Genomic DNA, 17,131 nt, shown 5'->3' with positions numbered 1-17,131 from the left:
CACATTTGGTTTGTTGCCGTTTCTCTGTGCGCATGGCTGTGCCTCTCTGCACTGTGGTGTGGTGCAGCCCCACACTGCTAAAGACCCCTCCACTTCACCAGGGGGAGGCGTGTCACTGTGTGCGAGAAATTGCGCCAAAGTGCCAGGGCACGCCTCTCCCCCACCACACCTTGGTGAAGAAGTTTGTTGTGTATGGGGTGGGGGTCGCAGTAGGGCATGGCTGTGGCGCCCCCTCCCTGTCTAAATACCTGTGTCGGCCGGTGCCTTGGTGTGTGTGTGTGGGCGAGAGCGGTGGGGGTGGTATCGTCTGTGACGCCCCTCACCTGTCGAGCGACTGCTGTGATGTGAGGACTTGGTCAAGTTTGCTGTCTGTCATCAGGGTACATGAGGGCGGCGTCCTGGCGCCCCCGACCATAGTCGGTGCGGTCGCCTGTGATTTTCTGGGCGCCCGTGAAATCCTAGAGGTGCGGCGCCCTGCTTTAGACCAATCGGTTCTGATCTACGAGAATGGGGACATGGCTGGTCTTTAATCCCCCCACGCTCCAACCCCCCACAAATTGCTGGCACCTGTCTGATCATTAGGGTGACACCCGCTTATCAGAAGGCTCTCGGGGCGACCCCCCCATACGCCCGCAATGTCCTGCACCCTCTGGTAGACAGGCCCACTAGCGTGAACTTCGGCCGCCAGCCCCCCCAACCCCCCCCTCCAATCTGTCTTTCTCCGCGCTCTCACTTCATGCTGTGTAACATCTCCCTGGAGTTGGGGGGCAACCCCCGGGGGTCTTACCGTAAACTCCTTGCGCCTGGGTGCTCCCGGGGACCAGGGAGAGCAGGGCGAACCAGAGGAAACCCATGGCGCCTTCAGCAGAGATCCGTCATCACCAGACACACCCCAAAAATCCAGAAAAAAAGGCAAAATACGAAAAAGCGTAATCCAAGCGCGAGATCCAGGCGATGGTCAGAAGAACAGGTGGCTCCAGCAACAGGAGGCGCTGCGGCGGCGGGAGATGCGCCGGGCTCTATCCGGGCAGAGAGCCCTCAGGACCGGCGGAGGCGGCGGCGAGGGTCCGGCGATCAGTAGCAGGACGCGGGCACCCAGCCCCGGGTCCAACCACACTACCGGAGGCACGGGGGGCGGTGCCAGGCAGATCCAGGGGCTCCCGGAGACAGGGCAGTGGTGCGGGGCAGGAGCTCGGGCAGCCGATCCGCAGAGGGCAGTGGTGCGGGGCAGCCAGGCAGCACCCCCCCTCCCCCAGGGGTAGTGATGTAGGGCAGCACTCCAGCAGCCCAGAGGGAGTGACGTGGGGAAGAACTCCAGCAGTTGGTCTCACAGGAAGGGTGCGGTGCAGGTTCGGTGCCCCCCAAAACTGCACAGGCAGGGGTGCGGTGCACTGCACAGGCAGGGAAGCAGTGCAGGCTCGGGGTCTGTTCGGCAGGATATCTACACAGTGCAACGCCGCTCCTCCCGGGCTGGCGGTTCCGCTCTCTGTGCGCCTAGAGGCCGGGGCGCGAGTGAGCTGTGGCTCGCAACTGTTCCGGTGCCAACTTGAGAGTTTCTCCTCCCGCTCGTGATCCAGACGCCGGCTGCAGCCCGCGGGGGGAGAGGGCGGGCGCGGGAGGAGGAGAGACAGCCAGGGGGTGTGCGCGGCCCGCCTCCCGCTACTTTGGGCTTCTTTCCAGCTTCTCTCGCCTCCTGCTCCGTCTCTTGTCTCCCCATCGTTCCCCTCCGCCCCTCCCTCTCCCCCCACCCCCGCCTCTCTCCTGCTCGCGCTCTTTCCCGGGTTGCGGGTCCTTCGCTGTCTCTCGTGCTCCCTGCCCATGCTCCCCGCCCTTTATCCCCCAGCAGCTCCCCTCACTCACCCTTTCCTACGCCCTGTCGTCTTGTCTCTCTCCCCCTCGTCCATCTACCCGTTTCCCTTCCTGTGTGTCCTGCTCTCTCTCCCTGTTCCTCTTTCTTCCTTCCCCGTCCTCCCATCTCCATTTTTCCTCCAACCCTCGTTTCCTCATTTTATTTCCCCCCTCCCCCCTTGTGCTCTCTCTCCTACCTATAACCCCCCCCCCCCACCCCGAACCCCGCTCTATGTCTCTCACTGGCACCCAATCTCTCTCCCATTCTCTCCTTATCTGCACGCCCACCCCCCTTTTCGCTTTCTCTCCTCCTCTTCACACTCCCACTCCCTCTACCCAACTCTCTTGTTCTCCTTCACACGAACTCTCTCTTCCCCTCCTCACTCTGCTCTGCTCTGACCTCTCACTCATCATTATAACTCTTTCTCCTCTGCCATAGTCCATTGCCCCCCTTTGGTCCTTGGTCTCTCTCTTCATTAGTGCGTCCCATATCTTCCCACTCGTCTGCTTTCAACCCCTGGATGTCTCGCAGCACCACCACGTCTTTCCCACACTCTCCATTTGTCTCCCCTTGCTTCTCCTGCGGCCTTTGCTTCCACCCCTTCTCTCTTACTCCGCCCAATAACTCCCCTGTATTCCCAACGACGTTCTCCTTCCCATCGATGATTCTGCAGTCTATGCATCACCCATCCATCTATGCGCCTGTCCACCCACACATCAATCCATGCACGACTTCCTGCCTATCTGCCCGCCTCCCCCTCAAGGCAATCCATGCATACACCCACCCAGCCACCCATCCCAAGTGCGTCCATCTATCCATTCATTCATCCATACAGTCAACCATCCCAATGGCCATGCATCCATCCATGTATCTATTCTTCCACAATCCATCAATGCACCCATTCACCAATCTATCCATCCATCATCCATCCACGAATCGGTCTCTCCTCCAATGAATCAATCCATCCATATCCGTCCTTTCCCTGGCCGTCATCCACATCCATCTTCCACCTCACAACCATTCACCCAACCATCCCCCTGACCATGCATCCACCCACCCATCCATCCCACAACCATCCATCTACCCATTCATTCATCCATACATTCGACCATCCCTCCACCCATGCATCCATCCACCCACTCATCCTTGAATCTATTCTTCCACAATTCATCAATCCACCCACTCGCCAATCCATCCCTCCACCATCCATCCATGTACTTGCCCATTCATTCGTCCATCCATCCATTCATCAATGAAGCAGTCTCTCCACCAATTAATCAATCCATCCATATCCGTCTTCTCTCTGGCCATCATCCACATCCATCCATCCACCTCACAACCATTCACCCAACCATCCCTCTAACCATGCATCCACCCACCAATTCCACAACCATCCAGCTAGCCTTTCATTCATGCAGACATTACAACCATCCCTCTAGCCATGCATCCATTCATCGGCCCATATATCTATTCTTCCACAAGCCATCCACTTACCAATCCATCCATCCATTTATGTGCCCATTCATTCGTCCGTCCGTCCGTCCATCCATCCATTCATCCATGAATCTGTCTCTCCACTAATTAATCAATGCATCCATACCGGTCCTCTCTCTGGCCATCATCCTCATCCATCAATCCATACACCTCACAACCATTCACCCAACCACCCCCTAATCATGCATCCACCGATGCATCCCACAATCATCCACCTGTCCATGCATTCATCCACGGACTCAACCATCCCTCTAACCATCCATCCATCCATCCATCCATGTATCTATTCTTCCACAATCCATCAATCCACCCACTCGCCACAAACCATCCATCCATTTATTTGCTCATTCATTAATTTATTCATCCATCCATTAATCCAGGAATTTGTCTCTCCATCAATTAATCAATCCATCCACCCATATCCATTTAATGTCCATCATCCACATTCATCCAAACCCCAACATCCCCCTAACCATGCATTAACCCACCCACCCCACAACCATCCATTTGTCCATTCATTCATCCATGCATTCAACCATCCTTCTAACCATGCATGCATCCATCAATCAATCCATCCACCCATCCATGTATATGTCCTTCCACAATCCATCAATCCACCCACTCACCAATCCATCCATCCATTTACTTGCCCATTCATTCATCCATCCATCCACCCATCCATTCATCCATGAATTTGGTTCCCCACCAAATAATCAATCCATCCAAATACATCTTACCTCTATCCATCATCCACATTCATCCAAGTATGTTACTCCACAATTGATCAATCCACCCACTCACCAATCCACTATTGTCTCCCCTGTGTTTTACTTACAACTCTTCTTTTCATCTATCTCGCCCTTTGAACAAATCGGTGCACCCTGCTCTGTCCTCTCTTTGATGACAACCTTTGAATCTTTCTCGTTATTTCAGTGCCCCCCATCTTCCATCTTTGATCACATTCTATTCTCTGTCTCATACTCTCAGATCACAATCCCAGTTTCTTTGATCTGTTCCTACCCTCCACTACATCATGTTTCTGTTCCTTTCCTTCTCTTGCACTGGAACACATTTGATTTTTCTAATACATCACTTTCATCTCTCCCTGTCTTTCGTTTTCATCTTAAAATCATCTTTTATCTTTCTGTTCTCTGCATATTTATCATGTAATTGTTTACTCATATTATTGTGCCACATTTCATGCTAAGGGCTTTGGTGAAAGCGCCATATTAGCAAAATCAATACAAATAAATTAAATCCATACATTCTCCCATCCATGTGTTTGTCCGTCTGACCATCGATCCATCCATCCTCCATCCATCCATTCGCTTGTCTGTCTGTCCGTCCATCCACCGATCCATCCTTTACTTCCATCCATGGAATTCACACTGCCAGCTGCACCTCCTCAGAGGTATTCTGCCTTTCCTCTCCTTCCCCCAGAAGCTCACTGTCTCCAGAGCTCTGTTTCTCTCTAGGCTGGACTACTGCAACAGCCTCTTTCTAAATCTGCCTGCTTCTACTCTCCGCCCTCTGCAACTCACCCAGAACAGGACTGCAAGACGTGTCCTTGGCCTCAAGCCCAGGGATCGTATCTCTCCAGGACTGAAATCTCTGCACTGACTCCCAGTGGCTGCAAGGGTTAAATTCAGGACCCTCTGCATTGTCCACAAGGCTTTCTGGGGCCTCAGTCTTCAACTCTCTCCCTGTAAATACCTTCCCACTCGAGCTCTTCGCTCCTCCACCTTCAACTCCCACAGGGCCAGTCGCTTCTCCAAACAACGAGTTGGGGGTAAATCTCTTTCCTCGGCTGGGGCCTCACTCTGGAGCAGCATCCCTGCAATCTGAAACTTGAGGAGAACCATCTCTGGTTCCAAATCACCTCAAGGCCCTCCTCTTTGCTTCTGCCTTTGCTGTTCCTCTCCCCTGCTTAACTGTCTGCTTTGGCCTCATGCACCAGGCAACCCTCTGATTCATCAATGTGTCTCTCCATCTGACCATCCATTCATCCATTTGTCTGAATGTCTGTCCATCCATCCATCCATCCATCCATCCATCCATCCATCCATCCATCCATCCATCCATCTGTTTGTCTGCCCATCCATCCTCCATCCATTCATCCAGTTGTCTGTCCACCTGACTATCCATCCATCCATTTGTCCGTCTATCTGTTCGTTCGTCCGTCCATCCACCCATCCATCCTTCCATTCATCCATCCATCCCTCCATCCATTCATCCAGTTGGTTCTCCGTCTGATTGTCCATCCATCCATCCATGCATCCATCCATGTGTTTGTCCCTTACCTTTCACATTCTGCAGTGAGTGGCCCCATGGTGAAATGTCAAAGGAGTGTCCGAGGGAGAACAGGTGTGTTGTGGGGCATTTCCCACCCGCACTCTGCTTCCCCTTTGGTTTGATAGGCTGAGAAGTGTGGGCCCCCCCTTCGCTCTTGTTCCTTGTACCCCGACTATGGAATAAAATGACAAGCAGACTTGGGTGTGGAAAACTTATAGGCCGTAGGCTTGTTTATTTTCTCCAGAAAATAACACCAAAACATAACATAACAGAATACATCACACCAGAAGCTTTTGGGCACTTCGTGTCCAGGGTTGGAGGAGATGCCCAGCCTTCTCCTCAGCAAGGCTTTGTTACCCTTGGGCATCCGACCCCGGACACGTGCCGCCGCCTACAACTTTCTTCTACCGTGTACTGAAGAAAGTACTTGGTGTTCCGGTTCCTCCTTCTTTCTCCTTTCCTTCCTTTTTGAAGGGTGGGTTGGGTGGCAAAATGTTTCCTTCTCCCCCTTTTCCAGGCCCTAGGAGCTTACCCGAATGAGGTGAGCTCCTTACCTGGTTTGTCCTACTCTTGTTTTCTGTGGGGTTACTTATACTCCCCTGCTCCTTTGTTGTCCCTTTGGGGGCCGGACTTCCCCTGGCCCCCCTGTTGCTTTTCCTTCGCACCTTTCTTTGTTGTGTTGCTTGTTTCCTGTCAGCCCCAGGGGTGGGGGTGCCAACTGGCTGCCCCTCCCCTTGCTTTTCACGCCGTTTCGTCCCCCACCCTGCGCCTAACCCCCCATGCCCTCCATCGTGCCGTACTTTGTATGGTACGGGGCTTGGGGCATAGGCTGAGTAGTTTGGGCCCCCCTTCGCTCTTGTTCCTTGTACCCCGACTATGGAATAACATGACAAGCAGACTTGGGTGTGGAAAACTTATAGGCCGTAGGCTTGTTTATTGTCTCCAGAAAATAACACCAAAACATAACATAACAGAATACATCACACCAGATGCTTTTGGGCACTTTGTGTCCAGGGTTGGAGGAGATGCCCAGCCTTCTCCTCAGCAAGTCTTTGTTACCCTTGGGCATCCGACCCGGGACACGTGCCGCCACACCTGAGTGGGTGTTACCTCAGCCGCTCAGGTCCCCCCAAAAGCGCCCCTATCTGCTCTGAGAATGTTGCCATAAAAAAAAACAACCCCCCTTCCCTTAGTCGACAGGTGCGCCCCAGATTCTCCGTGCTATAAATTCTGACATGAAACTTTCTGTTCCCCCCCATTGCGTGCCATGCTACGCAGTATACCTGCTGCTGCTGCCTCTATGTTAGTGGTCCTTCTCTCCGATGCAGTTCAGGTATATTGCTCTCCCTCTACTCGACTGGTATACTAACCTCGCTTTTTGCCTGGCCCTCCCCATCTATCGTGAGACGGGCCATTATTTCCCCTGCCCTGAAAGCCCCATGGTATGCCACGGCCCAGCTTTCAATGCCTCTTCCCAACATTCACCCCTTTTTGCTGAAATTACACTCACCTCCTGCGCTCCTGTTTCCACCACTGCATTTATTACCTGCTTCTCGTACTGCTTACCTGTTTTGTACGTTAGGGCGTTCCTTGCTCGCTTGTTTATGACCCGCCCTGTTTCCTTTTTCCCTTTTGAGTTAACCTTGTAGTCAACCGAACTTTCCTTTCCAGGATTTTAATGGACTTTTCTTTTTCCTTTTGGCCAATACCTCTTCCAAACCTTCACACACTTTCTCTGCCGCAATCTTTTTTGAAAAAATGATTTTTTTTTTTTTTGTTTATTTTTTTGCATTGCACTCCCCTGCAGTTTTGCTTTTCCATTTTGCGTTAACCTTGTAGTTAACTGTTCTTATATTTCCAAAGCTTTTAGTGGACATTACCACATTTCTTTTTCCCTTTGACCAATGCCCCAACCAAGCATTCACACCTTTTCTCCGCCGAAATATTTTTTTTTAATGTATTTATTTATTTATTTATTTATTTATTTATTTATTTATTTTTGGAGTTAACCTTATAGTCAACCGTTCTTCCCTTTCCATAGTTTTTGATGGGACCCATGCCTTCTTTGGCGTGGGCGTTTTCTCCTTTCTGGCGCCCGGCCTTGGATCCCTGGACCTCTTGCCACTGAAAATGCGCCAAGGCGACAGCTACACTTTTAATACAACTGGGCATGATGCACTCCCTTTATTCGACCCAAGCCCCACTGCCATGTTATCCGACTGCACCGCTATTTCTTTATTATTCAGCTCCTTTCCCGAATTCCCGCCGCGTGATATTCCTAGCTCATGCTGCCTCCTGCCCTGCTTTTGGTCATTTCTATCCACACCACTCTCACCCTAGTGTTGCGCTGACACCAAGTTCCCTTGCCGCACCCGTGAGCAACACTCTTTTCCCCTTGGTTCCTCCTCCTAACCTACCTATGTGGAGCCCCATCTTGGCCCCCTTGTCCTTGGCTCAATGCTTCCTTAAAAAACCACTTTCCCTTGTTCTATGACCCTTCCCGCCGCATTTAGCTTTTCAGTCAATGCTTGCAGTTCTGTCGCGGTGGCCTTGTTCCTCCCTTTTAGCTGACTGCCCATTGCCGGACTGAACCTCCCCTCTATCAATATGCCATGAGCTGGCACACCCCATATGTAGACATTTGCCACTGAAATATTCCTCCTCCCCTTGCATACCTAGCCATTTCTGTGATTCCTTTTTTCTTGATCAACTCTTCTTTTAATACATTAAATATGTCAGGTTAAACAAGTCCCATCCCATATCCGGAAAGCAAGCCATTTCTCATCTAAACTCGTGGTCATCTTCCTGCCATGCATCACCCCCTCATGCCTTGTATACTTTTAACACCCTCTGCTTATATGCTACCAATGCTATCCCGTCCTCTGGGAATTTCTGTAATATAATGGTGGGCATTTGTCTGGAAGGCAGTCCTCCAGTTGTCGAAGCTCTTTTCTACTGTTGCCCTCCTCAGTACGCCTTTTCACGTCCTCTTTTATATCTATTATTGACCCATTCATCACTCTTTTTTGCGAACTTAACCGAGAATAAATGTCAAGCAACTCTTTTCTCCATATTTCCCCCCCTTTACCTTGTCATTTCTATACCATCCCCTTGCCTTCGTGGACCTGCCCTGTCAATCCTTTCCCATTGTTGATCTGTCGTATTTAGTCATGAGTGGTCCCCTTTCTTTGTCTGCTGTACCTGCAGCTTCTACCACTGGTGGTGCCACCCCCTGCAGTGGGTTCCCTGCCACTGGTACTGCTGTTGCTCCTATAGGTCCTATCGGCTGTGGATTGGTACCTTGCGGTACCCCTCCTGAGTTTGGCACTATTGGTGCCCCCTGAAGTGTTGGGGCCAGAGTCCCTCTGGGTTCCTACCTTGCCTCCCCTCCTTGTTTACGACACCTTTCCATTTAACCCAAGCCTTCCAATGATCCCCTTCCTCATTATCGCTGCTCTCTGTTTCGGATGATGCAACCCCTTGCCCACTAACTCTTTGTTCTCTAAGGCGGATTTCAGGTTTTTTGGGGAGTTCTGATACCCTTGTTATTATATTTGTAATCACTTCTGTAATCATTTTTCCAGTATTGCTTTCTATGATATCCTCCTGCACTTTGCTCCCTGGTGTCCCATTTTCCCTTTAAAACATTAAATATGTACAGGTTGAAATTTTCCTCATCCCAACTTATATCTGGGAAGCAATCCATTTCTTTCCTAAATTTGTGGTCATACTCTTTCCATGCTTCCCCCCTAAATGGTTTGTACACCTTCAAGACTCTCTGCTGGATACATTCTGTCGTATCTTTAGGCATTCTAGCAGGGCAAGTCTGATGCTCTACCGACTGAGCTATCCGGGCCCTTAAAAGATATCTATGAACTCTTTTCTCCATATTTTCTCCTTTACTTTCTCATTCATGTGCCATGCCTGTGCCTTCCTGGGCCGGCCTTGGGCGTCTTTACCAACCGTGGGCCTACCGTATTTTGTCATAACTGGCTCACCCTCCTTCCCTGCTGTGCCAGTAAGTGGCCCTGCTGGGACTATGACTGTCCCTTGTATTGGTACTGGGGTGAACCCTGCAGGTGTCACCGGTAAGCTGGGATTCATCCCCTGGGGAATAGGCCCTGGTGGAATCCCTTGTGCCACCCCCTGTGGTGTGGGGACCCCGTCGCCTGCTGGTCTTGGCCCCCTGTCCCTTGCCCGTCACCTGCACCTTCTACCCCTGCCCTTTTCCTTCTATCCTTGCTCACTACTCCGTTCCACGCCTGCAAGTGGTCCCTCTCTTTGTCCTCACTGCTTTCTGTTTCTGATGTCACCACCCTTTGTTCCACCCCGTGCTTTCTGTGCTTCTCCTCCTTCCTCCCACGGGTTCTGGGTGACTTACCCTGAGCCGTGATGCATGTTTTCAACATTTTTTCAATTTTTTCCCCAATTTTGTTATCACTTTTCACCGTACCTTTTATATTTACTTTCCTTTGCCAGCCTCCGGCTGCTCCTGTGACCTTCCTGTCTCCTCTCTCGCCCTCTTCTGGCCTTGCGGTATAGTAACCTCCTCCTCGCTGCCGCTGGACTCATCTAGCAGCAAAGGCGACATTGCCCTTGCCCTCTACTCCTTCTGCATTCCATCCAGCACCCATTGGGCTCCATATTCTTTTTCAGCTTTTTTGACCCATTTGCTGCATTCTTGTGCTCTTCTTGCCCTTTCTTCTGTCCTCTTGGGCAACCGCCTTCGAATTCGTTCTGGTTTTGCCGACCGAGACGTTAGATCTTTCACCTCTCCTTTGCACGATTTGCGGGCAAAATTGTACTTTAGTCTTTTATTATTTTTTTTTTTTTGGCCACTGTATTTGAACTCTGGTCCCCTGTATTCCAAGCCCAAGCACTTGGTAGTTGAGCCACTGTTTGCTGTGCTCGGATCCAAAGGCCTAATCTTTATGGGCCGTGCCCCTGTGCCTGTTTCATTCAAGAATCCTTTTTCCGGGTTTTCCCGCTTACTCGCTGCGTCCGACCTTCGCCCCGCCTTCCTTCTGCACCGCTTCCTTGCTTGCTTGTTTCCGCGGACTTTCTCCTGGCGACGGCGCCGATGCGCCGCTGACTTCCTGGTCTGCTTCTCACCGCCCTGCCAGTAGGCTGCCCATTGGCCCTGTTCCCCGAGACCCCGGTTCCAGGGGAGTGTCAGAGGGCTCCTGTGTCGGGGTGCAGCATGCCCCTGTCCCCGCTGCCAGCTGCCACTTCCGCGGGGCTCCGGCGCTGTCTGGCAGGCTACCCTGAACCATCCCCTCGCTGCTTACTCCTGTGTGCGTGCTGTGGCTGATGCAAACCCGGCCCCCGTTTCTTGGAAGAGGGGGCGATTTATGATCAGCAATTCAAGCAGGCGGCATCGGAGGGGTCTGGGGCTTAGATGGAGAAAGTGTTACACGGATCGCCGTGTGCACAGGTTGCCGTCTGCTTCTCTGTGCCTTTCTTGCCTCGGCAATGACTACCGGGGCTGGTTCCTTCTTCCGTGTGTGCTGGCCGGTGCCTGGTCGTCACTCCGTGTCGGCTGCTGCTCTTCCCACGCAGCTCTCCGGCTCTTCGGGTACCTTTCTGCAGCCTGAAGTGTTACATGTGTCGCCGTTTGCATAGGTTGCCGTCGGCTTCTCTGTGCCTTTCTTGCCTCGGCGATGACTACCGGGGCTGGTTTCTTCTTCCGTGTGTGCTGGCCGGTGCCTGGTCATCACTCCCAGGCTATAGCTTCACTTGAAAAGTAGGCAACCGATGCTAGGTGTTTGATTAATACCGCATGGTCCACCAGGTCAAACGCTGCCGACAGTTCAAGGAGGAGTAGCATAGCTGTATTTCCTTTGTCATTAAGCTCATCTATTTGAGGTTTAAGGTCTATTAGTGCTGTCTCCATGCCATGCTGGGGTCTGAGTCCTGATTGGCGGGAGCCTAAGAATTGGTTGGTTTCAAGGTACCTCTGAATTTGTAGATAGGCCACTCTATATATTATCTTCAGGAGAAATGGGACCGTTGTGATAGGCCTGTAGTTTGTGGGGATGGCAGGGTCTAAGGTTTGTTTTTTGAGGAGGGGTAGAACCCAGGATTCTTTTAAGCTACTTGGGACTTTATTGGATGACTGGGAGGTGTTGATGAGTTTAGAGATAACGGGGGCTAAATCTCTGGCGGCATCCTTAATTAATTGGTCCGGGCAGTTGTCACCTTTGCAGTTTGACGGTTTTAGGGAAGCAATAATTGTTTTCAGTTTCCTGAATGGAGACTTTAGTAAATTTAAATGGAGCTAGGTTAGGCTTGTCAATGGGAGTGATAGTAATAGGTGTTTCAACAAAGGGGGAGAGGCATTTTTGTACTGCAATTTTAGTTTGCAGTGTTTTTATTTTATTTGCTAGGGCAAGTTGAATGCTAGTGCACCATTGCTTGTTTTTAGGTACATTATCCGGTGGGGATATGGGCGATTCTAATTCTCGCAGGATCACAAATAATTCCTTGGTGTTGGAACCTGCTTTGGATATTCTTTCATTGTAGACTTCTTTTTTAGTTTGGATAATTTCTTTCGTGTAGTTGTTGGCTCAGAGTTTTAGTTTTAGTTTATTTTCTTGCGTTTGGGAATGTTGCCATGTGGTTTCTAACTTCCTTTTCCAAGTCTAAGTTCTTTTAGGTGAGGGGTGAACCAGGTGTTGAGGTGCGTCTGTTGTTTGCTCTTGCGTGTCTTGAGTGGGGCAAGGGTATCTAGGACTTTAGCCGTAGTGTTATTGTAGCAGTTCACCAGTGTTTTTTTTTGTTTATTTTTTTGCATTGCACTCCCCTGCAGTTTTGCTTTTCCATTTTGCGTTAACCTTGTAGTTAACTGTTCTTATATTTCCAAAGCTTTTAGTGGACATTACCACATTTCTTTTTCCCTTTGACCAATGCCCCAACCAAGCATTCACACCTTTTCTCCGCCGAAATATTTTTTTTTAATGTATTTATTTATTTATTTATTTATTTATTTATTTATTTTTGGAGTTAACCTTATAGTCAACCGTTCTTCCCTTTCCATAGTTTTTGATGGGACCCATGCCTTCTTTGGCGTGGGCGTTTTCTCCTTTCTGGCGCCCGGCCTTGGATCCCTGGACCTCTTGCCACTGAAAATGCGCCAAGGCGACAGCTACACTTTTAATGCAACTGGGCATGATGCACTCCCTTTATTTGACCCATGCCCCACTGCCATGTTATCCGACTGCACCGCTATTTCTTTATTATTCAGCTCCTTTCCCGAATTCCCGCCGCGTGATATTCCTAGCTCATGCTGCCTCCTGCCCTGCTTTTGGTCATTTCTATCCACACCACTCTCACCCTAGTGTTGCGCTGACACCAAGTTCCCTTGCCGCACCCGTGAGCAACACTCTTTTCCCCTTGGTTCCTCCTCCTAACCTACCTATGTGGAGCCCCATCTTGGCCCCCTTGTCCTTGGCTCAATGCTTCCTTAAAAAACCACTTTCCCTTGTTCTATGACCCTTCCCGCCGCATTTAGCTTTTCAGTCAATGCTTGCAGTTCTGTCGCGGTGGCCTTGTTCCTCCCTTTTAGCTGACTGCCCATTGCCGGACTGAACCTCCCCTCTATCAATATGCCATGAGCTGGCACACCCCATATGTAGACATTTGCCACTGAAATATTCCTCCTCCCCTTGCATACCTAGCCATTTCTGTGATTCCTTTTTTCTTGATCAACTCTTCTTTTAATACATTAAATATGTCAGGTTAAACAAGTCCCATCCCATATCCGGAAAGCAAGCCATTTCTCATCTAAACTCGTGGTCATCTTCCTGCCATGCATCCCCCCCTCATGCCTTGTATACTTTTAACACCCTCTGCTTATATGCTACCAATGCTATCCCGTCCTCTGGGAATTTCTGTAATATAATGGTGGGCATTTGTCTGGAAGGCAGTCCTCCAGTTGTCGAAGCTCTTTTCTACTGTTGCCCTCCTCAGTACGCCTTTTCACGTCCTCTTTTATATCTATTATTGACCCATTCATCACTCTTTTTTGCGAACTTAACCGAGAATAAATGTCAAGCAACTCTTTTCTCCATATTTCCCCCCCTTTACCTTGTCATTTCTATACCATCCCCTTGCCTTCGTGGACCTGCCCTGTCAATCCTTTCCCATTGTTGATCTGTCGTATTTAGTCATGAGTGGTCCCCTTTCTTTGTCTGCTGTACCTGCAGCTTCTACCACTGGTGGTGCCACCCCCTGCAGTGGGTTCCCTGCCACTGGTACTGCTGTTGCTCCTATAGGTCCTATCGGCTGTGGATTGGTACCTTGCGGTACCCCTCCTGAGTTTGGCACTATTGGTGCCCCCTGAAGTGTTGGGTCCAGAGTCCCTCTGGGTTCCTACCTTGCCTCCCCTCCTTGTTTACGACACCTTTCCATTTAACCCAAGCCTTCCAATGATCCCCTTCCTCATTATCGCTGCTCTCTGTTTCGGATGATGCAACCCCTTGCCCACTAACTCTTTGTTCTCTAAGGCGGATTTCAGGTTTTTTGGGGAGTTCTGATACCCTTGTTATTATATTTGTAATCACTTCTGTAATCATTTTTCCAGTATTGCTTTCTATGATATCCTCCTGCACTTTGCTCCCTGGTGTCCCATTTTCCCTTTAAACATTAAATATGTACAGGTTGAAATTTTCCTCATCCCAACTTATATCTGGGAAGCAATCCATTTCTTTCCTAAATTTGTGGTCATACTCTTTCCATGCTTCCCCCCTAAATGGTTTGTACACCTTCAAGACTCTCTGCTGGATACATTCTGTCGTCTCTTTAGGCATTCTAGCAGGGCAAGTCTGATGCTCTACCGACTGAGCTATCCGGGCCCTTAAAAGATATCTATGAACTCTTTTCTCCATATTTTCTCCTTTACTTTCTCATTCATGTGCCATGCCTGTGCCTTCCTGGGCCGGCCTTGGGCGTCTTTACCAACCGTGGGCCTACCGTATTTTGTCATAACTGGCTCACCCTCCTTCCCTGCTGTGCCAGTAAGTGGCCCTGCTGGGACTATGACTGTCCCTTGTATTGGTACTGGGGTGAACCCTGCAGGTGTCACCGGTAAGCTGGGATTCATCCCCTGGGGAATAGGCCCTGGTGGAATCCCTTGTGCCACCCCCTGTGGTGTGGGGACCCCGTCGCCTGCTGGTCTTGGCCCCCTGTCCCTTGCCCGTCACCTGCACCTTCTACCCCTGCCCTTTTCCTTCTATCCTTGCTCACTACTCCCTTCCACGCCTGCAAGTGGTCCCTCTCTTTGTCCTCACTGCTTTCTGTTTCTGATGTCACCACCCTTTGTTCCACCCCGTGCTTTCTGTGCTTCTCCTCCTTCCCCCCACGGGTTCTGGGTGACTTACCCTGAGCCGTGATGCATGTTTTCAACATTTTTTCAATTTTTTCCCCAATTTTGTTATCACTTTTCACCGTACCTTTTATATTTACTTTCCTTTGCCAACCTCCGGCTGCTCCTGTGACCTTCCTGTCTCCTCTCTCGCCCTCTTCTGGCCTTGCGGTATAGTAACCTCCTCCTCGCTGCCGCTGGACTCATCTAGCAGCAAAGGCGACATTGCCCTTGCCCTCTACTCCTTCTGCATTCCATCCAGCACCCATTGGGCTCCATATTCTTTTTCAGCTTTTTTGACCCATTTGCTGCATTCTTGTGCTCTTCTTGCCCTTTCTTCTGTCCTCTTGGGCAACCGCCTTCGAATTCGTTCTGGTTTTGCCGACCGAGACGTTAGATCTTTCACCTCTCCTTTGCACGATTTGCGGGCAAAATTGTACTTTAGTCTTTTATTATTTTTTTTTTTTGGCCACTGTATTTGAACTCTGGTCCCCTGTATTCCAAGCCCAAGCACTTGGTAGTTGAGCCACTGTTTGCTGTGCTCGGATCCAAAGGCCTAATCTTTATGGGCCGTGCCCCTGTGCCTGTTTCATTCAAGAATCCTTTTTCCGGGTTTTCCCGCTTACTCGCTGCGTCCGACCTTCGCCCCGCCTTCCTTCTGCACCGCTTCCTTGCTTGCTTGTTTCCGCGGACTTTCTCCTGGCGACGGCGCCGATGCGCCGCTGACTTCCTGGTCTGCTTCTCACCGCCCTGCCAGTAGGCTGCCCATTGGCCCTGTTCCCCGAGACCCCGGTTCCAGGGGAGTGTCAGAGGGCTCCTGTGTCGGGGTGCAGCATGCCCCTGTCCCCGCTGCCAGCTGCCACTTCCGCGGGGCTCCGGCGCTGTCTGGCAGGCTACCCTGAACCATCCCCTCGCTGCTTACTCCTGTGTGCGTGCTGTGGCTGATGCAAACCCGGCCCCCGTTTCTTGGAAGAGGGGGCGATTTATGATCAGCAATTCAAGCAGGCGGCATCGGAGGTGTCTGGGGCTTAGATGGAGAAAGTGTTACACGGATCGCCGTGTGCACAGGTTGCCGTCTGCTTCTCTGTGCCTGTCTTGCCTCGGCAATGACTACCGGGGCTGGTTCCTTCTTCCGTGTGTGCTGGCCGGTGCCTGGTCGTCTCTCCGTGTCGGCTGCTGCTCTTCCCACGCAGCTCTCCGGCTCTTCGGGTACCTTTCTGCAGCCTGAAGTGTTACATGTGTCGCCGTTTGCATAGGTTGCCGTCGGCTTCTCTATGCCTTTCTTGCCTCGGCGATGACTACCGGGGCTGGTTTCTTCTTCCGTGTGTGCTGGCCGGTGCCTGGTCATCACTCCCATGCTATAGCTTCACTTGAAAAGTAGGCAACCGATGCTAGGTGTTTGATTAATACCGCATGGTCCACCAGGTCAAATGCTGCCGACAGTTCAAGGAGGAGTAGCATAGCTGTATTTCCTTTGTCATTAAGCTCATCTATTTGAGGTTTAAGGTCTATTAGTGCTGTCTCCATGCCATGCTGGGGTCTGAGTCCTGATTGGCGGGAGCCTAAGAATTGGTTGGTTTCAAGGTACCTCTGAATTTGTAGATAGGCCACTCTATATATTATCTTCAGGAGAAATGGGACCGTTGTGATAGGCCTGTAGTTTGTGGGGATGGCAGGGTCTAAGGTTTGTTTTTTGAGGAGGGGTAGAACCCAGGATTCTTTTAAGCTACTTGGGACTTTATTGGATGACTGGGAGGTGTTGATGAGTTTAGAGATAACAGGGGCTAAATCTCTGGCGGCATCCTTAATTAATTGGTCCGGGCAGTTGTCACCTTTGCGGTTTGACGGTTTTAGGGAAGCAATAATTGTTTTCAGTTTCCTGAATGGAGACTTTAGTAAATTTAAATGGAGCTAGGTTAGGCTTGTCAATGGGTGTGATAGTAATAGGTGTTTCAACAAAGGGGAGAGAGGCATTTTTGTACTGAAATTTTAGTTTGCAGTGTTTTTATTTTATTTGCTAGGGCAAGTTGAATGCTAGTGCATCATTGCTTGTTTTTAGGTACATTATCCGGTGGGGATATGGGCGATTCTAATTCTCGCAGGATCACAAATAATTCCTTGGTGTTGGAACCTGC

General features: G+C 50.5%; 1 protein-coding gene across 2 annotated transcripts in view; it reads right to left on the bottom strand.

Moving 5' to 3' along the window:
• The window catches only part of MDGA1 (MAM domain containing glycosylphosphatidylinositol anchor 1), a 1,353,685-nt gene extending 1,351,952 nt beyond the window's left edge, over positions 1-1,733 (bottom strand). For both annotated transcript variants that reach the window (XM_069608760.1, XM_069608761.1), the window contains exon 1: positions 788-1,733. In XM_069608760.1, the coding sequence (XP_069464861.1) occupies positions 788-854 (67 nt within the window). In that variant the 5' untranslated portion in view covers positions 855-1,733. The remainder of the gene's footprint in view (positions 1-787) is intronic.
• Between the last annotated feature and the right edge of the window lie 15,398 nt (positions 1,734-17,131).

Source organism: Ambystoma mexicanum, chromosome 4q (genome assembly GCF_040938575.1).
Source record: "Ambystoma mexicanum isolate Mex_15411 chromosome 4q, UKY_AmexF1_1, whole genome shotgun sequence".
Classification (NCBI taxonomy): Eukaryota; Metazoa; Chordata; class Amphibia; order Caudata; family Ambystomatidae; genus Ambystoma; species Ambystoma mexicanum.
The sequence above is the reverse complement of the archived record's forward strand: the minus strand, read 5'-3'. Positions and strand labels throughout refer to the sequence as shown.